General features: G+C 44.5%; 11 protein-coding genes across 11 annotated transcripts; 4 read left to right on the top strand and 7 right to left on the bottom strand.

Annotated features, from left to right (window-relative positions):
- Positions 1-378: 378 nt before the first annotated feature.
- Positions 379-894, top strand: PHALS_08959 (prefoldin subunit 6; the record flags this gene model as incomplete). Its single annotated transcript, XM_024724401.1, has 3 exons — positions 379-635; positions 698-758; positions 823-894. 3 exons carry the CDS (start codon positions 379-381, stop codon positions 892-894), a joined length of 390 nt encoding a protein of 129 aa, XP_024575282.1.
- A 72-nt stretch (positions 895-966) lies between these two features.
- On the bottom strand, positions 967-2,811 carry PHALS_08958 (cdk5 regulatory subunit-associated protein 1; the record flags this gene model as incomplete). The annotated part of the gene is made up of 1 exon (XM_024724400.1): positions 967-2,811. The coding sequence occupies one exon, from the start codon at positions 2,809-2,811 to the stop codon at positions 967-969; it is 1,845 nt and encodes a 614-aa protein (XP_024575281.1).
- An 84-nt stretch (positions 2,812-2,895) lies between these two features.
- PHALS_08957 (dna repair protein swi snf-related matrix-associated actin-dependent regulator of) lies at positions 2,896-6,291 on the top strand (the record flags this gene model as incomplete). The annotated part of the gene is made up of 4 exons (XM_024724399.1): positions 2,896-3,633; positions 3,702-4,097; positions 4,160-4,292; positions 4,358-6,291. 4 exons carry the CDS (start codon positions 2,896-2,898, stop codon positions 6,289-6,291), a joined length of 3,201 nt encoding a protein of 1,066 aa, XP_024575280.1.
- Positions 6,292-6,383: 92 nt separating this feature from the next.
- On the top strand, positions 6,384-7,672 carry PHALS_08956 (uncharacterized protein; the record flags this gene model as incomplete). The annotated part of the gene is made up of 2 exons (XM_024724398.1): positions 6,384-7,271; positions 7,349-7,672. The coding sequence occupies 2 exons, from the start codon at positions 6,384-6,386 to the stop codon at positions 7,670-7,672; spliced, it is 1,212 nt and encodes a 403-aa protein (XP_024575279.1).
- A 109-nt stretch (positions 7,673-7,781) lies between these two features.
- Positions 7,782-10,763, bottom strand: PHALS_08955 (uncharacterized protein; the record flags this gene model as incomplete). The annotated part of the gene is made up of 6 exons (XM_024724397.1): positions 7,782-9,455; positions 9,530-9,859; positions 9,924-10,066; positions 10,134-10,190; positions 10,255-10,381; positions 10,443-10,763. 6 exons carry the CDS (start codon positions 10,761-10,763, stop codon positions 7,782-7,784), a joined length of 2,652 nt encoding a protein of 883 aa, XP_024575278.1.
- Positions 10,764-12,799: 2,036 nt separating this feature from the next.
- Positions 12,800-15,805, top strand: PHALS_08954 (uncharacterized protein; the record flags this gene model as incomplete). The annotated part of the gene is made up of 1 exon (XM_024724396.1): positions 12,800-15,805. One exon carries the CDS (start codon positions 12,800-12,802, stop codon positions 15,803-15,805), a length of 3,006 nt encoding a protein of 1,001 aa, XP_024575277.1.
- A 351-nt stretch (positions 15,806-16,156) lies between these two features.
- Positions 16,157-16,566, bottom strand: PHALS_08953 (Fumarylacetoacetase; the record flags this gene model as incomplete). Its single annotated transcript, XM_024724395.1, has 4 exons — positions 16,157-16,210; positions 16,284-16,404; positions 16,464-16,485; positions 16,551-16,566. The coding sequence occupies 4 exons, from the start codon at positions 16,564-16,566 to the stop codon at positions 16,157-16,159; spliced, it is 213 nt and encodes a 70-aa protein (XP_024575276.1).
- A 35-nt stretch (positions 16,567-16,601) lies between these two features.
- Positions 16,602-17,410, bottom strand: PHALS_08952 (fumarylacetoacetase; the record flags this gene model as incomplete). Its single annotated transcript, XM_024724394.1, has 4 exons — positions 16,602-16,637; positions 16,704-16,863; positions 16,940-17,271; positions 17,342-17,410. 4 exons carry the CDS (start codon positions 17,408-17,410, stop codon positions 16,602-16,604), a joined length of 597 nt encoding a protein of 198 aa, XP_024575275.1.
- Positions 17,411-18,401: 991 nt separating this feature from the next.
- PHALS_08951 (3-methyl-2-oxobutanoate hydroxymethyltransferase) lies at positions 18,402-19,768 on the bottom strand (the record flags this gene model as incomplete). Its single annotated transcript, XM_024724393.1, has 7 exons — positions 18,402-18,512; positions 18,590-18,930; positions 18,989-19,090; positions 19,151-19,205; positions 19,352-19,370; positions 19,426-19,490; positions 19,559-19,768. The coding sequence occupies 7 exons, from the start codon at positions 19,766-19,768 to the stop codon at positions 18,402-18,404; spliced, it is 903 nt and encodes a 300-aa protein (XP_024575274.1).
- A 784-nt stretch (positions 19,769-20,552) lies between these two features.
- PHALS_08950 (uncharacterized protein) lies at positions 20,553-20,763 on the bottom strand (the record flags this gene model as incomplete). The annotated part of the gene is made up of 2 exons (XM_024724391.1): positions 20,553-20,649; positions 20,705-20,763. 2 exons carry the CDS (start codon positions 20,761-20,763, stop codon positions 20,553-20,555), a joined length of 156 nt encoding a protein of 51 aa, XP_024575273.1.
- A 1,961-nt stretch (positions 20,764-22,724) lies between these two features.
- PHALS_08949 (uncharacterized protein) lies at positions 22,725-23,077 on the bottom strand (the record flags this gene model as incomplete). The annotated part of the gene is made up of 2 exons (XM_024724390.1): positions 22,725-22,856; positions 22,934-23,077. The coding sequence occupies 2 exons, from the start codon at positions 23,075-23,077 to the stop codon at positions 22,725-22,727; spliced, it is 276 nt and encodes a 91-aa protein (XP_024575272.1).
- Positions 23,078-26,149: the final 3,072 nt, after the last annotated feature.

Raw genomic sequence — 26,149 nt, 5'->3', positions numbered from 1 at the left:
TTTTCCTATTACATGGCTCTCAAGCCATGTACCCATCTAGTAGCTGTGGTGTATGCCAGACCACAGCTCCCTTGGGAGAGTGACGGGGTCACTCTCATGTAACCCCGTTACATTAACCATGGCAGGTGATTTGTAAAAGCAGAGCAACATCATCCATGGTTCCTTTTAGAAGTGCCAAATGTGAGCAATGTATAACTAGCCGATACCTTTGCCGAGACGTTGGACATGAATCCGTCCGTTGCGTTAGTGTTGATATTAGCTCATGTATCGGTAGGGCATTACGCTATAGTTTTATAAAGATTTTACAGTAGTAATAACAGAAGTTAGAAAATTTTTAATGACTGAGTGTTAGAGCTAATTTGAACAAACCAAATTGCTATGGTGGAACTTAAGGAACAGGTGGAGGCGGAGATGACCCGCTACCGTGCATTGCAGGATGAAGTGCAAGTGCTTGCAAGGCAGCGGCAGATGTATGCGCAACAAGCAAATGAGAATGATATGGTGAAAAAGGAACTCTACCTATTGGATGATGAAGCTAAAGTGTTCAAACTCGTGGGCCCTGTTCTGCTTAAACAAGAAGTCGACGAGGCCAAGAGCAACGTCAACAAGCGCCTCGAGTTCATTAATCACGAATTGTTAGTATCCACCATACTTAAACACAGAACGGATATTTACTGCATGTGTATACACTGGTCAGGAAAAAGGTCAACACGAAGATTGAGTTCAAGGAGAAAGAGGCTGTTAGCATCCGCGCAAACGTTCGTGTCTTGCTTGGTTTTGCTCTGATCGAGATCATCAGTTTCTGATGTTTGTTTGTCACAGATCTCCAGTTTGCAAATGGAGATGCAAAAGCGCGCGGCGGAGGCTGCCAAGGGCGCCGTGCCGGCTTATTAAATTCACAGATGGAAATTAAAATACGTTTCTGCTCTGTAGTTGTTTTGGTTGAATTGTGTCGTAGTCTGATAGCTATAGCAATAATGCGTCAAGTGAGTGTGGTCTTGCTCCAAGTAATTCTGGAGGTACGATCTCTGCGACCTCTTGGAGAGTAGTACGTGCCACAGGAGTTGCGTGTAAAGTGTGACGACCAGCGTCATGGATACGCACCAGCACGTAGTCTCCTGGACCAGCGTGTACAGTCTCTAAAGAGAAGTTGGACAGAGGCCGAAACTCATTAGCATCGGCACCTGCCTGCTTCGTAAAGGAGCGCAACGAAGGTGGCATTTCTTGGTTGGCAAAAATGCAGCGCTTGCTCGAGTCTGTAAGACCAGTAAGCTTTGGATTTTCGTTCGTAGACCGTCGACTAGGGCCTTGAACGAGTACAATGTGCAGGCGATCAGAGTCTTCGACGTGGTTCTTGCGTGTGACTACTTCACTAAATGTATCAATAATTTCGCGAAGACGACGCAGCTTATCGGCTTTAGAAACATCATCTTTCATGTGGTGTGCTGCATGAGTACGAGCACGAACAGAGTACGCAAACATAAAAGCTTGATCATAGCACACTTGACGCATAAGCGAAATCGTGTCCATGTGCTCCTCTTCAGTCTCACCACAAAATCCAGCGATAAAGTCGGAGGACATCGCAACACCTGGAATACGAGTACGTATGTTGTCCACCAGCGCCAGATACGCCTCTCGCGAATATCCACGGCGCATGCGTTGCAGCAGTGTGGTGCTACCACTTTGAGCGGGCATGTGGATCTGTATGCATATATTTGGACGCTCATTTACAAGGTCAAGCACTTCGTTTGGAAAGTCCTTTGGGTGAGGCGATGTAAAGCGTAGACGCATCTCTGGGTCGACACGCGAGACTTGGTCCAGCAAATCGGCAAAGCGAAATCCAGGCGTGTCACGAGAGCGGAAAATGTTGCTAAAGCCGTCGGAAGAAACGTAAGCGCGGCCATTGTTAGCAGCACCTTCTGACTTCTTGTCGTGATACGAGTTAACATTCTGTCCAAGCATGATGACCTCTTTTACGCCCCCATCACTTAGCGCGCGCACTTCGTCGATAATTGAGTGCATGACGCGACTGCGCTCACGTCCACGCGTAAAAGGAACAATACAGTAGGAGCACATGTTGTTACATCCACGCATAATCGACACAAAAGCCGACGGATTATTCGGATCAGTGCGCACTGGCGCAATGTCTGCGTAGGTCTCGTCCAGCGATAGCTGCACGTTAACTGCGGACTCATTACTACCAAGAACCACACGAAGCAAATTGGGGATGTCGCGGTAGGCATCGGGACCCACCACCAGGTCCACCATTTTATCGGACTCGAGCAATTTTTTCTTAAGTCGTTCAGCCATGCAGCCTAGTACGCCAACAGTTTGAACTTTTTTGTGCTGCAAACGCATCAGCTTAGCTTTTAATTGGCGAAGCGATTCAAGGCGATTCCAAATTTTGGCTTCAGCGTTGTCGCGTATGGCGCACGTATTAAGCAAAACCACGTCGGCATCGTCAGGTGTGCACGCAGGAGTGTATCCATGCTTCAGCAGAATGGCTCGTACGATATCTGAATCGGCCTGATTCATCTGACATCCATAGGTTTCAATAAAGAAGGAACAAGTGTGCGTTTTCTCTATCTCCTCGAGCGACCGTATGGGGCTAGGAATATTCATCTCGCTGACTGCGTCGACCATGTGCTGGTGTCCATGCGTCTGCACGAAGTCACCGAGATTCGGACCATCAATAGGCAAGCGCGAGCTACGGACCTGTACCTTCTTAATCTGTGTGTGACTACTGCTGCTTTTGTAACGTTCTCCATTTGACGCAAATGACCTACGCGCGGCCAAGACGCGTCGTAACATTTTTCTAGCCAATCGCTTGACTAACAAAGTATAGAATACCTCTGTTTTTACCCAGAGTTTAGGATTATAATATCTCAAACAGCGATGGGGACGACGCCGTGGAGCTGCTCCCGCTGCACATTTGAAAACAGGGCGCTTGTGCATCAATGTATTATATGTCTCAGTGCGCGGCCAGCGACAAAGTCACCTATGTCAACTCGCAATAATAAGAAGGCGAAGGTGAAGTCGCAGGCACAGTCGTCACTGTTGTTTAGTATTGGCAGTTCCGAAGAGAAGGAGCAAGAACGCCTTGGAAAGAAGCTGCAGCAATTGAGGGAGTTAGGCATCGATTTGCCAAATGGCGAGATAATGACCCTTCTACAGCGCAACTGCTACAGTGTCCATGGGGCCGCCTCTGATTACTTTGAGCGTCTGAAACGTACGGATGTCTTAATCCAGGTAGACAATGAAGCGAATCAGAGACTAAAAAGGGCTTTAGAGAAGTTCGCGATCGTGAGTAGTACAGACGATGGGCATTTTCAAGTACTGGGAAATACCACCATGCAGGTATTCGTGACCCGCCAAGACGTGACATTGCAAATTGGAGACGAGTTGCTGCTACACGCAGAAAACGCGGGCAAAAAGAGGCTGAGACCGGGGCTTATAGCTAGCTCTACGGCTTCAGGTGTTGTCCGAATTTCCACCTTGCAGCACACGCAAATTGGACGCCTGGAGAGGAACCTGGAGACACAGCTACATCCGCTGATGAAAGCTGGCCTGGTCAAGCTCAGAGGCGTGTGCAAAGTCCCACCGGCTTCGTCACACGTGTTCGCGTCGTTTGACGTTAGTGCTAGCCTTGACTGTTTACTAAAGGGCTTTGCATCTAAGGCGAGTGTGTGGATTGTGTGCAGGTGATTGTTTTTGTATACATCAGTATGAAAGCGTTCGACGTGTTCATAGAGACCGATGCGAACTTTCACCTTTCGGATCACCTCTACAGTTTGTTGCAAATGATGAACAGATCTAAATCACCCTTGCTAGAAGCATCGACGTCAAATTTAGCTCGCAACATGGAAGATCCGTTATCACAGGTAAATCCAGAAGATCTCGATACTCTCTTCGCTGAGAGTGATGAAGCAAACAAGCTTTGCGACTCGACGGATGGTTCGAACGGTGATCCATCAGAATATATTGTACAGTACTTCAATGCTTTCGACCTACAAGATCATCAAAAACAAGCGCTTCGATGGATGTTGTGGCGAGAAAATCAGTTGAAAAATGGCGCGTTTGAGAAGCGTACTGATCCGGTATGCTCATCATTTGCTATATAACCATATTTGATATATTCACCATGCAAATTACTATCTAGATGTGGGAAGAACGCCATTTTGCCTCGAATCGCTCGTACTACGTTAATCATTTCGAGAAGATTGCGTCGTTATCCCGTCTCGAGCCTCCTGCCCCGTGTTTAGGTGGCATTTTGGCAGATGATATGGGAATGGGTGAGCATTTTGATCTGCACGATGAAAGTATGCTCGAGACCGATGTGATTTGTAACTATTTGCAGGCAAAACAATGACGATGCTTTCTCTCGTTGCGTTTCAAAAGCACGTTGGTGAAGAAAAAGTTGTGGTGGAAAACGATGGCTCACATGGTGTTGGAAACTGGAAAGCGCGGGGCAGGACATTGGTCATTTGCCCATTAAGTTTGCTTCATCAATGGAAGAATGAAGCTCAAGAACGTTTTCAATCAAACACGCTTAGTGTATATGTTTACTATGGTGACTATCGGGACACCAGCGCTGCTAATGCAAATTCTCTGACTAAAAGTGATCTCGTGCTTACCACGTACGGAGTACTGTCAGCCGAGGCTGAAAAGAACGGTGTTCTTACAGCTACAAAGTGGAACCGCATCATTCTAGATGAAGCACATAGTATCAAGAATAGAGCCACCGGCTACTTCAAAGTGTGCTCTACCTTGCTAGCCAGGCATCGATGGTGTCTTACGGGTACGCCAATTCAGAACACTCTGGACGATATCTTTGCACTGCTTTGCTTTCTTCAATATCAGCCGTGGAATCGAGTTGCATGGTGGAAGCGGGTAATCAAAAAGCCGTATGAAGATGGTGACAACATGAATGCGCTTGGTCGGCTGAAGGCGCTACTAACTCCAGTATTACTACGTCGGACTAAGCAATCTCGAGACAAAGAGGGCAACATAATAGTCAAACTTCCGCCAAAGCACATCAGTTTGGTACAGCTCGAGTTTTCTGCGGATGAACGAGCGTTTTATCAGGCCGTCTTTGATAAAAGTAGGGCCGAATTTAACGGATTTGTTGCGCGCGGTTCAGCAAGTACCAGCTATATTGCCATATTTGCGCTCTTGCTGCGTCTTCGTCAGGCTTGCAACCACCCGTTGCTTGCATTAGGAAAGCATATCGAGCAATCGCTCACGCCAGGCAATGAGAAGAAAAATACGGCTTCATCGACGAAGTGGGCGTTCCAGCCTCATGAAAACGAAAGCTCTGAAGCCTACTGTCAAAGAGTCGCAGCTCAACTACAAATCCATATGAAGGCTAGCAATCATGCACAATTAATGGGAGAAGAAGGCGCATTACACGACTCCAAACGCTCAGTAGCTGGCTTGACAGCGTCTTATATACAAAGTGTAGTTGCACAAGTCGAAGCCGGTCTGGACTTGCAGGAATGCCCTATTTGCTTAGATCCACCGCACGACGCCGTATTAACACCGTGTGCGCACGTCCTATGCGATCGTTGCCTACGCGAAAGTCTCTTAAATGACCCCGACAATGGCTGCCCTGTATGTAGAAGCGTTGTTGAAATATCAAAAGTGTTTAAACTGCCCTCCTCTCCTACGCAGACTGAAGACATGCAAGTCATCAAGAACTCAAGTCGGGCTTTTTCGTCAACTTCTGACGTCGATAGCACAGACTTTGAGTCTGCTAAACTCCAGCAACTGCTGCGTGATCTTCAGGCCATCAAATTGGAAAATGAAAACGCCGAGCTTAAGCGTAAAGTTGTAGTATTCTCTCAATGGACGTCGATGCTGGACATGGTGTCAAGGCTTTTAACGCGTCACAGCTTCTCTCACTGCAAGTTTGATGGAGGCTTGAACCAGGAAGCTAGAGAGCGTGTGTTAACAAAATTTACCAACGATCCCAATATTGAGGTTTTGGTCATCAGCTTAAAAGCTGGTGGGGTTGGGCTTAACCTCACATGCGCATCGGTGGTAATTTTGCTGGATCCGTGGTGGAATCCTGGCGTAGAGAAGCAAGCCGTTGACCGTGTTCATCGTCTGGGTCAGACCCGAGATGTGATTGTAAAGCGCTACGTGATCAAGGACACAGTGGAAGACATGATCTTGCAATTGCAGCAGCGGAAGGAATTGCTGGCCAAGCACGTGCTTGTAGTTGCTAAGGCCCACGACGATCGACGCAGCGAGCGCATTAATCTCGACGATTTGCGAACCTTTTTTCGCTGATCACTTTAACTAATTTAGCTGATTTAACTTGCCTTTTGAAATTGATTATATTTACCGACACATTTTGAACGGGAATTTATTCGACAGGCCTCATGCTGACGCGGTCGCGCTCTAAGGCGTCCAACCAGCCAGTTTTTATCGACGATAATTGGAATGATGCATATATCCAAGCGAAAGATGAACAAATTGATGCTTTGCTGGCAGCCGACGCGTCGCAACGTGGATGGGATGAGCTAGAGGAAGAAAACTCGGAGGCTGACGAGGATGACAGTGACGAGGATGCGTGGCACTCGGACTCGGACGAGTCGACGGACAACGACGAAGATTGGTTTGAAAAGCCTCAGCAGAATTCTGAATGGAATTTCGCTCAGCGATGGGTGGCGGGTGATGGCTTGCTTCAAAACATTGGCTGGACGCTCGCAGTCTTGAGTGTGGCTCCCATGCTACTCTACGTCACCTTACCGAGAAATGAGCAGCAGTTGTGGCCACTCCACAGCTTAAGCTTAGCCGGGACATTAACAAAAGTATTACTGAACTTGCTCACTCTGGTTGCTGCGGCTGTGACTTTATATGGCTTCATACGTAATGTAAACCCTCTGGACACAATTAATGCCTTAAATTGGAGACAAATTGAGCTGGAGCTTCCCGTTCAATTGCTGCAACGTGGTAGGGAATATGTGAAGGAAGTGATGGAGGTATTTACAGTTGAGTTAGATCCCAGCACTCCGTTGAGGAGTTATATCTGGACGTTAATGACAACTTTGGACACGCCTGGGATACATTTTCTTACAGCATTACTTGCAGGCGTTCTGGTCACTTTGACTTGCTTTTATCGTGTGTGGGCCAAGACGTTGGTGTTGCTGGGTACTGTAGCATACGTAACGTACAATGTGGTCACGGAGATGAAAATGCATCAGCAAACAGCGGTTGGAATTTTCTCGCTTGATCCCGACTTTGCCTTTGTTAACGAAACTATATTTGTAAGCTGGGAGTCTTTTTGTTGTTTATCAACTTGCTCAGTAATTGACCGTATATGTTTTTCCAATCTTTTACATAGGTTGCTATCGACGGACAAAATTTGGAAGACGGCGGATCTATAGCCTGGGCGCCTTACTGGGGAGGTGTTCAGCAGCGGCGAGCGCAAATTTGTCCCAAGCTTTTCCCACAGCGACTTAGCAACGGCGGCGTGCTCGTCACTTTCGACCGAATGAATGAATACGTGCCATGCTACCTCAGCCCTAAGGAGGCATCTTCTGCAATCATTGTTGACAGCGAGATTCAGTCATCTGAGTCTTCTCAATGCTTTGAAAGCATTCGGTTGCGAGTTAAGGATCAAAAGAGCGTGCCAGGTTGGTCTCTGCAGAACCACAAGCAAATATGATTTCTACAATATAAAACCATGCTGTGTGAGTTCGTGCAGCCATGGACAAATTAGTTAGAACGACTAATAATGTTCTGTTTCATTTTGTCCTTTGAAAAACATCATTATTTTAGCGTTTCGACGCACTGTTAAGATACCGTGAAGCTACATATACATGTTTAGTGCGTTGGGCCTTTCGTGGTGTGGATCTAAGCGAAATTTTGTCGTTTTTGTCAGCATCCAACTGTCGTTTCACAATTAATGCCTCAACTTCCATTGCAAGCCTATGTTCATTTCCACTACTTCGCTCAGATGTATCACTCCGTCGTATACGAGCTGGTGAGTAGAGTAGAGAGGAAATATTCTTGGCTTTACGCGTTGCCATTCGTTCCATGGCCAGCTTTGCCTTCTCGTACTCAGCCCGCAATTTTACATTCTCTGCTTCAAGGTGTTTATGTCGAGTCAGTTGTCGTTTGATTGTCCTGAGCTTCATTTTCGTGTGCTTCAACGTCGTTGTAAGAACATCGCGCTGATTGATCTCCTGTACAACCAACGCCTTGAGCATAGCAGGTTCGACACTTTCAATTATTTCGCCTTCTGTGTCTTCTTCCTTGATTTGCAGCAATTGCGCCAATTCGACGTGAAATGCCTGTAGACACGCCAACTTTTGCTGACAGTTCTCAACTTCTTGACGTAGTAATTTCTCGCGACAAGTCCATGTTTCCTCTTGTGTCTGCAGCAGTTTTTGGGACTCCTTTATCAATCTCTCCTCGATTTCCTTCACTGCCTGTTCCTTCTTGGTCATCACTTCCTCTATCTTTCGCTGCTTTTGATTCGTATCCTCTTGTAGTGCTTGTATATTCTTTTCTTTATCCTCAATCTCACCTTCTCGCTCCTCGAGCTCTTGCTTTAAGCATTCATTTTCTGACTCAGCTCTAACTGCCCTCTGTGTGCTCTCAACAGCAATCAGTTTGGCCGTTTCTAAGTGTACACCTAATGCTGCATGAACCTCCGTCAGCTGTACAAGTCGCTTTTTAGTCAACTCCACAGCCTGCTTTGTATCTTTCAATTCGGTCATCACATTGGTTGCCTCTTCCTGTCTGGCACTTATTTCTCCTCTTAATGCGGCAGCCTGTTCCTCCGCCTTTTGCAGTTCGTTCTGCATCCTTCTGACATCCTCTCGCGTGGCGCCTTCTTGTTGCTTCATCTGCATTTCAAATTGATTACGCATTGTTTCGAGTTGCGCTCTCAGCTCGAAAGTCTTTATCTCATTGTCTTTGGCCTCCTGCGCATTCTTGTCTCTCTGCTGCTGCATCGCTTGCTTCTGCTGTATAAGTGCATCAATTCTACAGTCCAATCTCTTCTCCCTCTCGTATGATGCCTCCAATTGACGCTGCAGCTCGTCACCTCGCCGCTTTTCGTCTGTCGTTAGCTGCTCCCCAATCCGCTGCGCGTCTTGCGCCTCTTTCGCCTCTTTTTTGCTAAGTTTCCAAGCTTCGTCTAGCCGCATCATTCCATGCATAGCCTTTTGGTACTTGTGATTCAGCGTCTGAAGCTCCACCTCGCGTACCTTAAGCGCCTGTTGCGCCTCACCTAAAGCCGTCTGCAATGCGAACGCCTCAGCCTCTAGCTCTGCAGCCGTCGTGTCGCCGCCCACGCGAAGCCGAAGTCGCTCCCTTAGATGCGCCACCTCAATTTTTATGTCCATGAGCTCGCGCGCCATGCGCTCCGCCACTTGCTGCTCAGAGCGCAACCCTGAACCGCAGGTCATGGAGATATTGTGATTTTTTTGATAGAAAGTGTGCTATTACATCAAAACTTATTTAATAACAGTGTTTTATAATGGTTGCGCTAAGTTTGAATTCACACAAACTGCACCAGTTTGTGCTGGATTAGCAATTGCAATTTGGGCCCTAGCACAGGGTCGTGCGCAAGACGCTTCAAGTCTCGGGGTGACTTTTGGCACTCATGAAGGCGTTGCATGAAAGTACTATCCGAAAGAGCAGCCAACAGCTCAGGATTATTCACGATATTTTCTACTTGTTTCTCTTCGTCAGGGGTGCGCTGCATCTCGGCAATAGCCTGGCGTCGAGTCTCATCGAGATCAATGATAGCTGGTATGCTGTTTGTTCCTATAGCAGGTGGCTTTTGCTGCATTGGCTCACATTGATTTTCTTGAGTCGACGCAATTTTTGATACAGTGCCCATCTACATGATAAATACGCATTGCTGTCATGGCAATCCTTACTTCTTAACCCAAAATTACTAATACCTCTTCAAAGTGACCTCCGAGAAATTCCATAAATTCTCGCAGCATAGATGACACAGCATGGTCATTTTTATACTTGAGTAGAGCAGCCTTAGGATCTTGCTGCATCTCGCTCATTGCCGTCAAAAACGCCCGATTTTGCATTGCTAAAATACGAGTAATACGCATTTTGAGCCAACTAAAGTGGCAGTCAAAAATTGCAGCTTTACCTGCCTTGAACAAGCTTCGGGTTCCGTGCTAGTTTTTCAAAGAATCGCTGATTCATCCACACTACAATGTCAAACAGCATCATCCTGCATCTAATTTTTTTGCAGAAGTAAATACAGTATAAAACCTTTCGGGTCGAGCTGTTCCATGCTTTTCATGGCCTTCTGCACTTCCGGAAAGACGAATGTCGAATTATCTACCGCAGGTTTCGCATCCTTTTGTCTGACAATAAACGTGCTTTCATCTCTCGACAACTTTAGCAACAAGTGGCATTTATCATAAGACGTATCACTGGAAGTTGACATGTAGACGCACCGATGGCTGTTGACTGAGTTCCAAAGGTTTTGCACCAGACTGCGGAATGAACTTTTTTTTCGTTGTTGTGGACTTTACGCTGCTGAGAAATCCTTTTTTCATTCCCTGACCAAAGCACTTTCGGTTGCGCTCTAAATTTTGCTGCTTTTGTTTGTCTTCCTTGGCTCCCAGCGCAACCATTAACATTTCGTCCATAATATTTGATTTTGCTTCTTCTTCAAGTAGCTCTTCTCCTCGCTGGCTGGGATCATGTTGAAGTCGGTAATTTCCCAAAACGGGTGGTTCGTCCTCATCCCAGTTCTCACCGTTTGCGTCTGGCATTAATGTCTTCACTTGCAATACGATTGAGCCAAGCGTTGCCTTCAAAGATATTATTCTTTTCGATAGGTAGTCGGCCTGCCAAAAATCAATAACAAAAACACTCAAAAGTGACAAACTGCTATAAGATTGATGGACTGTCGCTGCAATTGTTTTCGCTGATGGTTAGGTCTTTATTACTTCTATCTCTGATCGCAAAGAATACTCTGAAACTGAACTTCCAAAAACCAAACAAGACTTATAAACCATGCTGATCAAATTGTTCCTCACAACTATTGTCAACATAGTAATTATACCAGAGTTTGTCGCCAACGGAAACGATTGCTACAAGGGATAACGACTAAGATATCAGAAAATGTTGCTTATTGACAGCAATCCATTTGTCCTATTTGGCAATAGGTCAAAAAGCCAACAATCCAAATCTTGATGACTATTAATATCTATGGTCGTGGTAAAGGATGCATTTCATCCTTCACCACGACCATAGATAGTAATAGTCAAAATAAATGGAGGATTACCCAGGTAATCAATGTATTTTGAGTTTATCAGTATCGCTTATTGTAGTATGGTTCATCGTTCATGGCTTCATCTACATCAGTATCAAGTCCGAAACCGAGAGGACGGCAAGAAAGAGCTTTTAAAAATGGGTAGACATTGACTTCATCTTCATGGGTGAAATTGGAGCGGATGTGAATATCTTTCAGCACATTAATATAAGAGCCTTGAGTTGTTCCCGATATTAGCTCAGTCCCTCAGTAGAAGCAAACGTTGGTGTAACCAAAAAAATTTAATAAGCAGCGAGGTGTGATGAGATACACTTATCTCGACTAAATTTCTTGCCGTGATTATCGCGTCACAGCATGACAATCCCTGCATATAAAAAGTTTAAGTGGTGCCACTGTTCGTTGATAGCCTGCTTTTAAATGCTAGAGCTCAGACCTTAAGACCTTACTAACATTGACAAACATCGAAAAGAAACAGTATACTTTGTAATTGTTCGACAAGCCCTCAACTCTCGTGATGCTGCTTGTCATTCATTACATGAAGATGACACGAAGTCCTGTAACAATCAATACGAGCCCTGTACGTAGTCCAATAACGAATAATCATAACGAATTGGGTAAGGCTCAATAGGATAGAGATGATAAACACAACATCCATTATGGAAAATAGGCTCCATATCTTCGAAAGGGTTGTTACTGAAAGGACAGTCAGAACCGAAAGTGAGAAAAAATTGACTACAGCGAAAACCCCGGACGACGTTCCGCGCCACCGCGTTGAATCATACAGTCAAACAAAATATTACTTTTGGCGCCTCGCGATAAATTATCACAGACACAAGAAGGCGAGCAGCTCTTACGTAAAGATCCGTAACAATTTTAAATACCTCTAGCTCGTAGTTTCAAACCAGACAATCGACAAAATTCTACTTGCGGAATATTTAGCGTCCTTGTTTGGAACGACATTGATTTGTTCACTATTTATTGGATGATGAAAAGGATATCAAGTCTCGCGGTCATTGAAATTTTGAGCGTTTTGCCAGCAGCAGTGCCTTTCAGGCCATACGTGCTGCGGTAGAAATCTACCGAATCACCGCCTTTAGTCGTCGCGATCAATAAAGCTTACAACGCTGGACAGTCAACTCAACACATGGCTTTTCCATAAATTTATCTCTAATGAAAATCTATACGGTGAAAGGAGAATGGTTTGCTTACACATAGGATGACTGGGACAAACTGTCGAACACACAATATTCCAATTTATTGATACAGAAAAAGTGTGCGGGTTATGATCAATCACGATCTTAAATCCCAATCGTATGTGAAGCGATCTTCTAATGTCAATCCAGACACGTAGATTGACGCTTACATAATTTCGAGAAAACTTGTCGCGATCAAATGTTTAGCCGCTTTGATCGTCCCCCGCTGAAGCAAGCCAGCGCATTATCATGCAATTTACAGCATTGCAACAAATAATAATAATTATGATGATTAGGTCTATCTGATTCACAAGGTAATTTTTTTCCTTCCTAAGTCTAAATGGGCCGTGGCTGTGCATTGGACGAATGGACGCACTTTCAAAAGTTGCCCGATGAAGGTAAAGTGCCTAATTCGTTCTATTGGTACGTCTTGTGTCGTCATTGTGTGGCCGGATACGAGCGAAAGCAACTTCTGGATGCCCCCATTAAACTTACCGGTCGACGCTCGGCTATGCGTGCGCACCTGAAGATCTGCCCCATTTACGCCAAGCAATCCAAAATTGATCAGGAGGCAATCGTCGCTGACAAGAGAGTGAATATCGCCGCTGAATCAATCGCAGCGGGTGATACCACTACGATGACGACCATGGCTGTCACGATGGTGGGCGAGAAGCGCAAGCGCAAAGCCGATGAAAAGACTCATGAATCCCGTGGCGGCCGAGTCAAGCTCTGTATGATGGAAGAATGGAAGCATTTTACGCGTTTACAGGAGGAAGGCTACATTGGCAAGTCTAATTTCTTCTATGCTGTGTGCGTGCATTGTCGACGAGCTTACGAGGAGGCAAAAGAGGAAGAGAAGACACTTCTTGTACCAGAAAAAATTGTTGGCCGACGTGAAAAGATGCGCAAACATCTATCGGTATGCCCCAATTATAAAGGAGATTTGCCTCCACTAGAACATCAACTCTACATACGTGGCAGCGGCAGCGCTGTGCTAAGTACGCTGGCTGCTGGTTATGCATCTTGTCTAGGAACAACAATCGAGTCTTCTTTTTCATCTGCGAGAGATTCGCTGGTTTCGGGAGCTGGTCAAGTTTCTACGACTGCAATGATGTGGTCGTCGCGACTGGCACTAGATGAATGGCACTTCTTTACTCGCCTTGAGCGCAAGAGGAACAGTGCATATTATTACGCGCGTTGCAATTTCTGCCAACACGCTTACGAAAGTGCTCCAGCGAACCTAAAGACATCACTGGAGCCAGCCATTGTCATGGGTCGTAAGAGTAACATGCACACTCATTTGTCTAAGTGCCGCCATGTACCTAAAAACGACACTTTGGTCATGGCAAAGATCCATGCAGCTAGACACAACCTAAAACTTGGTGACTTGACTGCATCCACTACTGCCATATCATTGGAGTCGTCTGAGGCTAAGCCTGTGGATAAATACGTAATAAGCTCATCGCTGGACAGCTTATCTATTCAATGCGCTCTACTGCAATTTGTCAGCGAACATCATTTGCCTTTTGAGTGGGTGGAAAGTGGTAGCGCAAAACAGTTGTTTCGCGCATTGATGCCAAAGTCTCACGCTATGATGAAGCTTATACCAAGCGCGATCGACTTGCGCTCACGCGTTCTAAATGGAGTATACAATTCAATGCTTCAGAGTGAAATGTTAAAGCTTCAAGAGGTCATTCCGCATGAAGTGACAGAATCTGCCTTTTCTGCCGATGCCGTCGATATGCTTACAGTCGAGCCGTCGGGATCGTGGCCACTTATGATGCACTGCATCCTGAATTCCTGCCACCAAACTATTAATATGCAATCTCTGGCATTCGATGGTGTCATCACAAACGGCAGGGCATTCGTACCGCTTTCGTTTATTCAAGCACAACAACCGGAATCTGACATCAAATCTGATCTAGCTCACTCCCATGAACTTAAGGTTGCTCGTTGGCTAGACAAACATATTCGACTTTGCATTGATTCATCGAAGCTGGTGATTGCGGCTTTATCGCTGCCGTACAATGCAATCACTCAGCGAGCGGTCAGAGTATTGCACACAACTTCGCTCAGGTCTCACACTGTTTTCCTTTTCGACATAGACGGCATGCTAAGGTATCCGCTACTCAAACTCCTGGCGACTACAGAAATGCTTGCAGCCGTATCGTCACTTATTGAGTTGTGGCAACTAGAAGCCATTCGATCGCGTGTGATGAAGCGACTGTCAGAATTGGACGACGAAGCTCGAACAGATCCGTTTCGTAATTGGGAGTCATGTGCATCACTGATCCAGGTGTTACTGGACGAAAAAACGTTTGGGACGATTATGAAAGATGGGGCTACGAGTGTGAAAAAGGTAATCGAGCATGCATTAAAGCGATCGCCTTTAGAGCGTTTGTATAATCTTCTTCACGTCTTCTTGAACATATTTTCTCGATGTCGAGCTGGTATGCCACTCACAGAAACTTTGAATCAATTAAATGCGTTGTTCACTGCTGCTGAAGGATTCTCCACCGTGCAGCTTGCGCTAGAAGTAGTGTGGGAGCAAATGGAGCAGCCTCTCTATGTTCTGGCGCATGTGCTTAACCCACAGTTGCGATCGCGCGACCTCAAAACCTCAGACATGACAAAGATCAGCAACTTAACTGATTTCAGCGTCTCGTACTTTGAGTCCTTTTTCGGGCGTAAACCAAAGTGCTTGCGCGGTGAAGTGTCGGCGTACCTTCATACATCACAGCGAGTATTTAAAAATGACTTTGTTGCCGAATTTTCTGCTGTTGACGATTATTTCCGCTATTTAGGTGGCAATCACGCGTCGCTATCACTATTAATGACTGTATTGCATTCGTTCACGTCGATATCGAGAGGAAGTCGTTTTTTTCAGCAAGACACTGATGAAATTGTCGATAGTATTTACACTCCTAATGAGCATCATAAGCTCAGCTATCTGAATCGGCAGTGGGGAATTGCGTCTAATAACATCTTGAACCCGAAAAGAGCGGCATATAGTCGAAGCACCACGCACAACGACCACAGCGGGACTGCCATGCTTAATGCTGAAGCTGTCGTGATTGAGTGGAAAGGTGCACTGGAATCCAAGCTGCGCGTTCGAGGTGTCGCATTTTCTCATTTGGATGACAAGCATGATAGTATTGACGATATGAGTATGGCAAATAATGGTGCTCAACACGGAGTCGCAGTGCCCGATCGAGGCGATTGCGACAGACTTGGCACATTTAAACAAGACGATGAGCTGGTTTGTCCTTTAGCTACAGTAAGAACCGAGTACATGATGAAAGTACCGCTTAAAGATCTATTCAAAACAGCCGAGGCTACGATTTAGAATAATACGGATCTGCTTGTACTCCATTATTAGAGTGACTTACTGTCTTACGGATAAGCAGGAAGGATCTTACCCTCGCATGAACCGAAGCCTATCCTATGATCATTGCCTTTACAGTACCCAGTGATCACCACAGTGTCGCCGTCCTGCAAAAACTTGCGCGTAATTCCACTGTCTTCAAGCTGAACATTTTGAGATCTCTGCCAACTCAGCTCAAGCATCGAGCCCAAGCTGGTTTCCGTGCTGCCACTGATAGTGCCACTGCCCAATAGATCTCCAGGCTACATGTTGCACCCCGTCACTGTGTGATGCACAAGCTGCTGCTTCATATTCCAGTACATGTTACGGAAATTACTCTTTTGTGACAGTATAGGCTTGATTGGAACCTTCTGGCTTAATCGAGACCTGAAAATCCAAACACCCTCGCAGCCGTCAGTCAGTTTGTACTATATACAAGTGCATATACATTGCATCATACGTTCAACTTGATGTCATAAGTACCGTGAGCATAGTTTGGGTCCGAAAGATATGGCAGCGGTTTTGGGTCTTTCTGAGCGGGTCCAAAGCTCGGTACGGCTTCAAGGCCGCCAAGGGCACCACTTAGGGCGAAATCGTAGTGGCAAAGTTTTTGGCTCCAAAGGGCCCAAGTGGAACATACTCCCATTTTTGAATGTCGCGGGCTGCCAGGAAATATAACACAAAAGTTATTACCAGAACCATTAGCGTGCATGCAATGGAAATCTACCGCTCCAATCATTCATCAGCACCACCCCGAAGATATGGGATTCAGCCTTACTCATTGTGATCGGTTCACCAAGGTTGTTTGGCGGACCTGAGAAGTGATGAAAGAAGTGAACTGAGCTTAAAGTGTGACAATGACTGGATACAAAGTCTTTACCATCTCAAGCTCGAAGTCAAGCACACGACAAGGACCGTAAACAGATCCTTTAGAAGGGTCTGTCTTGTCAGCCTGCAATTGACCACACGGACGACGAACATTGGTGCCGGATACAATAATTGAAAATGAGCGGCCGTGGTAGCCCACGGGTAAATGAAGCCTGCGAGGATTTTAAGGCATTATGCACGCAAGACTGGCAAAAATGAATAATGACAGTAGCTTGCTTGTCTATGTACCAGTAAGGTTGGAGTGCATTGTCTTCTCCGCGAAACATGCGTCCAACATTGGTGGCATGTTCGCGCGACGAAAAGAAATCCGTGTAGTCACCCACCTCGGCCGGCAAATGCATACAAACGTTTTGAGCAGGGATCAACGCACGCTTCCAAAGCACCTCATCGTCTCGAAGCTTGGGCTCATTAGCAGATAGCAGGCGCTGCACGGTCGCGCGCGCCAAGGCCCACGCTCGAGGGCCTTGAGCCATAAACTTGTTGAGCGTAGACTCATTAAAACAGCTGGCATCAAAGCCCTGAAAATAGCCTTCATTCGCTATGGCAGCTAAGTCCAACACCTGTATGAACAACCAGCGTAAAAGTCAGTCACAAAACATCGCGGAAGGAATTTAGGTCTCAGTAACTAACAAATTCTCCAATGGCGACGCCCACACTTTTTTTAGGAAAGTTATCGGGGGTGATAGATATGAAACTCATGGCTCTTTCAACGTCGCCGCAGATCTTGAAGTGCTTGTTGAGCAGCTTGATGAGCAGGCGTCACATTTGTATTATCTGTTAACCAGGCATTACAGTCTATGCTACACTAAGTACGACATAGAAGCATATGCTGAGACAGGGTGCTACAATTGATAACGATATGCAAGGTTTTTTTCCTGTCAGTAAATGTCAAGATGTGGAGATGTAAGCGGCTCACGACACGATCAGCATTGACTCAGTCCTGTCGATTGAGAAACTTGTTGTTTTGATCATGTGAAGGTACAACGATAGTCGTCTTCAAAGTCGATTAGTTGTGTAATTGCTAAAGTGAAAGCTGATCTTTGCTAGTGTGAAGGCATCTCACGAGCTTCAAATGCTTGAAAATAGAAATTTAAAAGGGCAGGACAATTCTCGACTAATATGTCTATATCAGATATCAATCTGTACAAAAATAGACTAAATTTACCTTACCGATTGTACACTGTTAATATCTCCCAATGGAGTTCGGACAAAAGGCACATGCAGCGTTTTTGACGGACGGAAATGAAGAACAGAGGCAGACACAATTTATGATGTATGCGGCACGCATGACATACTTGACCGACTCAAAGCATCAGGTACCGGAATTCATCTTTTTAACGCGGAAACAAGCGCAGAAAATGGTTCTCCAGCATCAAAAAGAACCCAAAACGGCTCTGAAACGACTTGAGACGAAGGAGTTGGTCAGTTTGAGCACAAGTAACGCACATGCAGTTAGTAACTTGAAAAGAAGTAAACCAGTGATAGCCGTATTGGATAAACATCAGACTTGGAAGCCACGCTTTCAAGGTGGTTGTTACTTTTACGAATGTGCTGAAACGGGAGAATGCCGGGCTTTTTCGTACAAACATTTTGATTCAACGGATTCTGTTGATCCTGAATGTAAGGCTGACGACGACAGCGACGACATCACTTCTTTCCCAGATAGCTTTGCATTCTTAAACGAGAGCTCTTAATAAACTTTCGTGACTTCAGTGTCTATCATTTCATTTTCATGAACGTCCATTTTGATGTAATCCTTGGCCACTAAATCGTGCAATTTTTGGGTTTCCTCTTTTGACATCTATCGTTGCACATCAGAGCAGGTATAGCATTGGCCCAATGTAAACAAAAACGCAACATAATTAAATAGCCCTTAACCTTATACGGAGAGTACGCTTCACTCGAGAATCGACCGTTTTCCACATCATCGCGATAATTTTCAAGGCCAATCCGAATTTGTTCACCAACATCAGCGTATCGCTTACAGAATTTTGGAACAAACTGCGCATGATGAGGATGCTGGAGCATGCCAAGCAGATCATGAAAGACTAGCACTTGGCCATCAGTCTCGGGACCAGCGCCAATGCCAATCGTCGGGATTTTCAGTAGCTCCGTTACAACCTTGGCTACGGCTGATGGGATACATTCAAGCACAACGGCAAAAGCTCCAGCCTTTTGCACCGCCAAAGCGTCTTCGATGATTGTTCGAGCTTGAGCAGCTAAGGAGAAAAGTCAAAGTTTGCACGGTGAGAAGGTTAAATAAATAGCGCAACATACCTGTGCGTCCCTGAGCACGGAACCCTCCCAAAACGCTAATATGTTGCGGTCGAAGACCGATATGACCCATCACAGCAATTCCCCCATCAACAATTGTCTTGACTAAGTCCCAACATTGTCGATTAATATTCGTTTATGCAAGTACTCCAAAATATTTTGTACTCGTTTCAGTGCGCTCCCTTCCCCCTTCAATTTTCACGCAATCTGCTCCTCCTTCCTGTTGAAACAATATGGAGCACGTCAGTATATTCCGCATCTCCGTCACCGCTAATTTCTCAGTATTTCCTTCAGGAGACGCTGAGCATTTTTCAACGCTTCGAACGGCGTCCCTTCGCAAGTGCCAAAGGGCATGTCTGAAAGTACCAGCGGACGAGAAGCTCCACTAAGTAAATTCACGTCAGATCACAATAAAGATCCAATTGGAGTGTTCTACCCACCGCTTGACTGCTTTTGTATGGTGAATCATATCTTCTAGAGTCACCGGCAAAGTCGTATCCATGCCCTTACAGCAGCATCATCCGTTACCTTGCATCAAAGTAACGCTTTCTGACCTCTACCCCCACAACGTACCAGCTCTACCATCCCCAATGAGTCTCCCACCAACAAGATGTCAAAGCCGGCAAGATCCACATGTACTGCCGATGGATAGTCATATGCCGTCACCATTGTAATTGGTTTCTTTGTGCGTTTGAAGATACCGATGTCGAGTGTTGTGACTTTGCGACGCTCCAGCAGTTTAAGAGTGCGTGCGGCAGACTCAGTATGGTACGAAGAATGCATGTGATTCTTATTGATATGTTTGGAGAAAAATCTGGCAGGATGGCTGCGGAGCAATGCTGTGGCGCGGAGGATCGCAGTCATGGTTTGATTTTACCGACTAATAAGCACTCGTCTAAGTGCGAAATATCTGAACGGCAATATTCCCTTCTTTGAATAGACATCGCTCCAAGCCACTGCAGTGTGAATACGGAGTGCAATTTGGTCAAGGTCCGAAGGGGTTGTATTTGACGCTCGACAAGTGGCGTTGAACGCTAGGGCGAGGAAAATCGCGCAAAGTGTTGGAAATTTGCACCACTGGATGTATGTTGGACAAACACAAGATGCAGCGGGGCTGCCGTAGCTTTGCTCTTGAGAAAACGTAATTTAGGTCACCGATCTTTCGTTGTTTACAAAAACCAATACAAGTGTGGCGGATCGCAATCTGCTACCTCCTAGAGTGGTTAGTTCCTTAACTAAGGCTAATAATCTCTTTGGTTTAAATTCAAAACTGCTTTTTATTTATTTTTATCTGCAGCAAAGTCCACATACTACGGCCCAAAGTCTATTCTTTAGACGCGAAACCAAAAAGCAACAAGCACTTGGACCACTTAAGTTAAAAGTCGAAAGACATAGCGTGAAATATCTCAGTCAAAATAAATACTACGTTTCACCATCTATCATAATATTGATACTCTCAATGCATTGCGTGATACCAGCACCCAGACATTTTTCATTTTTGAGTATTTTGATGTCGTAACTAGGACCAGATTTTTTTGTGCTTAATGCATAACGGCATTGACAGATATCACGAACAGAATCCGTTTTCAGGAAGAATCCGCTCTTTGAGATTATTCCAATCCTTAATATTGTACCGTATCATTCTGACAGCCACACTCTCCATTCTGTAATACCTATTGAGTTCACAAAGGCAAAACGCTGCGATTGCATTGCACTTACGCAAAAAAATCCCTTTTGTGAAATTCAGACCGCCACCTTGGCATATTTAGCCGTGCCATAGCGTTCTTTTGATAGTTTGGCTAGAAGATCGACCGCGCGAGGGCTTGTAAATCGATGAAGATTATGGATATACACGGCAGGAAAGCCTTATTTCAGGCGTATCTCGAAAAGCGACCTAGAGTAAATCTCCAATCCTTAAAAAGACATCGTCTACGACAACATCTTGATTCACTCTTCGTAATACCTTAAGGTGCGGCACCCAGAATAGTTTCTAAGATCTTTTTTAAGCTTCAACGCACGATAGACAAATCATGTCCAAGATATCATCAACAGCCGGTCGACTCTTGCTGGTGCATAAGCTAGTCCACGGGTCGGTCTTTTTCAGAGCATTGCGCTCAGAATACTTTATGTAGTGAGGGGAATCAGTCTTACGATCTGTAATTGGTAATACCTATCAGCTAAGGTGCGAGCACTTTACAAGGTTTGTTCTATCATGCTGCTTTAACGAGCCCGCAATGAAACTCTCATGCATGATAGATATTGACCGTAACTTCTCTTTCGGTGCTTTCTGTGCTCACTCGGCAATTCTTCCGTCCTGCAATTTATTGCATATATACCGTAAAGATATAACCTCAATTTCTGAAAGAGGTTATATCTGGGGTAAAAATGGGTTAAAAATATCCATGACACTGCCCTAATCGATCTATTCATGAGTGTGTTTTATGCTTTGCTTTAAAATAGTAACACTTTAATACTTTGTACGGCAGTCACGTCACTCAGTGTTGCTGATTCAGATGTACCGTCAAAATTTGACATGGATAAGTCAATTTGCAGCGGGGCTGCCGTAGCTTTGCGCTTTGCTGAAGCGTCATTTAAGGCACCGACCTTTTCGTTCTATACTTACAACAAGTACGGGTTTAGCGGATCGCAATTTGCTTGATCCAAGAGTAATTTAACCTAAGGCTAATCAACTCTTCCGTTTAAAATCCAAAACTGACTTTTATTTATTTTATCTGCGGCAAAGCCGCCTAATTTTAAATGTATAGATTCTCCTATATACATAGTAAAATCTTAATAAATGCATAACTACTGACTATCCAGCCACGTACCGTATTCTTGTTTGGGTGCAGTTTCACCATGCCCATCTCGTGGGACACCCCCTGTTACCAGGGTACGTGTAACCCCGCTACACAATTTATACCTTACGGAATCAGCTTAACTACCTTTCCCACAAGAATTGGCATTGAGTATTAAGCCGCTTTGGTCCGTCTCAACCGTGGCATCTCTCGTGGTTCACGTTATGTGATGTTCACTGTTGTCTCAGAAAAAGTATATCACTGAAGACCAGCTCAAGCTGCATTTCTCAGTTTAAAATGGTAATGTTCGCAGAGTGCGGCTTATAGCCACTCTTGCCTGTCAAGTTCTGCTTAAATTCTCAGCACTGTCATAATTAACTATCTGAGTCGATCCCACGTCTCGCAAGGCTGTCACTGCTCGTGCTTACGTCAATAGTTCGCAAGGCTGTCACTCTTGCTTACGTCAATAGTTCGTCTGCCATTTGGTATAGGCAAGTGTATGACTCATCAAAAATCTGTGTATACGACGTGGCTCTCGTTTTTGGCTTCCAATTCTTTCATCGCATGCAGCGTTCCAGCCAGGCCTTGTCTACGATAATATGATGTCTCGCATCCAACTATCACGCTTTCAATTTCATGACACTTTACCACGTAATTCAAATTATTTTTTGGGCAAAAATGGGACACTTAACGCTGTTCCATGTCGCGAGACACATATGTTATTAGCACTTGATTTATCTAATGGCCTCTTATGGTCGTTTGTGTTTCAATAGCTTTGTGTCGCCATATTTAAGGCTAGATACCGTTCATCCTGACCGCTGCAAAATGCAGAAAGAGTCTGCTCTTTTCAAAAGAATGTTCCGCATCCACTGGGAGCCAACATTTTTCTGAAGGGGGTAACAGTTCTGCGTGGTGGCTCGACCGTTCGTACATCTCAATCGAAATTAGAGATGCAAGTAGTTGAGCTGATTCCCTAAGGTATAAATTGACTCATCCATGTCAGGTTTTGACGGTACAGCTGAAACAGCAACACTGAGTGACGTGATTGGCGTACAAAGTATTACAGTGTTTGTATTCTAAAGCAAAGCAGGAAACACACTCTTGATTAGATCGATTAGGGCAGTGTCATGGGATATTTTTAACTCATTTTTACCCCAGATATAACTTCTTTCAGAAATTGAGTTATATCTCTACGGTATATATGCAATAAATTGCAGGACGGAAGAATTGCCGAGGGAGCACAGAAAGCACCGAAAGAGAAGTTACGGTCGATATCCATCATGCATGAGAGTTTCATTGCGAGCTCGTTAAAGCAGCATGATAGAATGTACCGTGTAAAGCGCTCTCACCTTAGCCGATAGGCATTACCAATTCACTGATGGGAATGACTGATTTTTCTCACTACATAAAGTATTCTGAGCGCAATGCTCTGAAAAAGACCGACCCGTGGACTTTCCGATGAGACAGCTACATCAGCCAATGGTCAGTGAATACGTTTTTGGTCCCAGTATGCATACACACATACATGTAGCGTTAATACATTCGCTTTTTTTCTTGTAAATACAAATAACATGTAATCGTTTCTGTTGAGCACTTGCAAACTGTGCTGGGGTTCGTAAACTTTCTAATGCGATTTCCAAGTTTGGTATTATCCATATTAGCCTGGCTTCGGGTGATTCCGCAAAGATCATTTAAAAATGGTTCCAATATTCCAAAAAGATTATAATATGTTACTCTGGCATAATAAACTGTGCAGACAATGACGGCCACTATCCAATTCGCTTTGCTTCCATCTAATTTAATTGCCTAAAGAAGTTGTTGCGCTTAAGGCACACCAACTTAAATTTTCGTAAAAGCTAGTGCGGGTTTGAGACAAAGGGCTACCTGCCATGAAGCATGCTCATATCGATGTCAATACATATGTTTAAACTGCTTTTACTGCCTTTATTATCTCGCTGTTGCTTTGTATATTAGCTGTCCGCGATGCTAGCGCATGACACTCAATCTCTTCGGAATACAATAATCAACTTTGCTTCGGTTTATATCCGTGCTTGTATCAATAACTTAAACGGTATTCCTACTCAAAGCATTTAGCGGAGGTGTCAGAGGGACATGGTGATCAATCGGAACAGCATGAAAAATGGTGTGAAGCTTGTAGAGGCATCAAATCAAGTGCATGATTCACCAATCTGGGGCAAGTCGCTCGATAACATGATCGCTTTGCTCATGTGCTTCGGAGACATTTCTTTGCCAAAATACTAGTGCGTTCTGTTTGACCATTGATCAGTGAATGATCCAGAGTAGAAGAAATGCACGAGGCGCCGAGCACCTCGAATAAAGACTTCCAAAGTTTCGCTGTGTTGCATGGAATTAGATCCAAAATAAAACCAACGGCAAGCCATAAAAATAGCAAAGGATTTTAACATCAACAGCTGGATGTATCTTCATCAGTGACGGTATTGCTAACAGCAGCGAGATGTCCCATTTTCGCAGATGGCCTACCAGGATTGCAACGTCGACTTTACCTGAAGCATATGCATAAAATTCATACAAAATCCATACTAATGCTCTGCCAAATCCGAAGGGCGGGCTAAGTACGCTGGACGGATATTCATGACGCCAGCTTTGTGATGTAGTATTACTCATAATTCAAGTGAAGCAAAAGCTTCTTTATTGCTATATTGACTACATCAAACCAAAAATATACTTTCTTTTAAAAACTAGTTGATACAGAAAGATAAGCGCCTTAGTTTTCATGTGGCGACGGTGACGTGGCATATCTTTATATACATCTTCTCTTCTATAGCCCAAGAGAAAAAGGCGTCGTGCTGATGATGCAATCATATCTCAAATTTCTATAAAGGTATATATACAGTACTTAGCGTTGTGAAAAGCGATTATGTACAAGGTAATTACATTCTATTTCTTGCGTCATTATCGCACAACAGTATTACTGCACAAAATTCTCCATTATTGGGAACGAGAACTTTTCTGATCTGGGGCTCTGCTACCTAGGGCTGTGCACAATTCCATAGTGACATTGACACAGAATAAAAGATGCTTTTCCCATGCCGATTTTTTGTATGCGGTTAACAATACATGTACCTCACTTTACGGCGAATGCGTGACTGTCATAAGTAAGTGTCTTCCGATCCAGCAATTATTTATAGTCGGGTAATGCAATACATCATTGTAATAAACAGCTCAAAAATCTCTCATGTCCAACTTGCTGACAACTTTTGTACTACAAAAAGATCGATCGAATGTGTCGTTAATTGTCAAAACAAGCTAGAGTTCAGCCCTTTATCTAATATACCATATTATAGTGATATGTATCAGTCCATCCGTGCGGCTTAACGCCTTCAAGACGATCGTATAGATCAACAACACGAACAATAGGGGAGAAAATGAACTTAAAAGAAAAGTTTTGTCCACAAAATCCGACATGCGACAACGATGCTAAAATTACGCAATGGCTCTTCAAAACGTTTTGCACTTACTGATCAACAAAACAACAAGCTACTACGGTGATTCGGGGCATGCTTTGTGTTTTCATTTGACTCATTTTTTGTAAAGCTACAAACAGTGAAAGGCAGACACTTTCATTGTATGAATGAATATATATATCACAAATAAAGTTATATGAATCAGATATGCTGAAAATGATGATGATGTAAACATACACGGCTTAACCATGTTGATACAAAATTGCGGATTACGCATTAGCTTTTCGCGAGTGGGCACTTGCTTGTCTGGATAATAAAATTGCGTATTGTCATTCAACGATAGTTTCATATGTAAATTATAATCCCATAATGTATGATATGACTGAATGAAGAGGGAAGCTGGCTCAAATATCTGACCTGATATACATCGAATCGCTAAAGGCTCCCATTGTTGGAGTGATAATTTTGGAACCGTGCTTTGTTCTTTCAGGGCCTTCACAATAAACGTTATTGATTCAATATTACCGTCAATTGGGAGTCGCAAAAGAAAGATGCGTTGCAAACGACCAGCAGCCGGAAACACGATTAAGGCAACAATAATTGTTTATGTTTCTAATCGATTAGCTATCCAAAATATTGCTTCTTGTTTTTGTAAACAATAGTTGTATACGCTAGGTATTACAGGTCTGACCTGGTGGCGTGGGTCGAATGGTCAATGCTTCTGGCTGTGTGGCGCGGGTTCGGGCCCCTCAGCGGACAAAATCGCAATCGGACCAGACATGCAAGAAATGTCGGCTGCATGCTAAATATCACCGACAACAGACAATACGGACTTGGGGATGGCGACTCGTACAAGAAAACAAGAATTAAAATCAAGAAAATAATACCCCAGCGGAATGAAGCAATGTAAATCTTACATCTGT

The sequence above is a fragment of the Plasmopara halstedii genome (assembly GCF_900000015.1).
Source record: "Plasmopara halstedii genome assembly, contig: Scaffold_323, whole genome shotgun sequence".
Classification (NCBI taxonomy): Eukaryota; Oomycota; class Peronosporomycetes; order Peronosporales; family Peronosporaceae; genus Plasmopara; species Plasmopara halstedii.
This window is presented reverse-complemented; position numbering and strand designations above follow the sequence as displayed.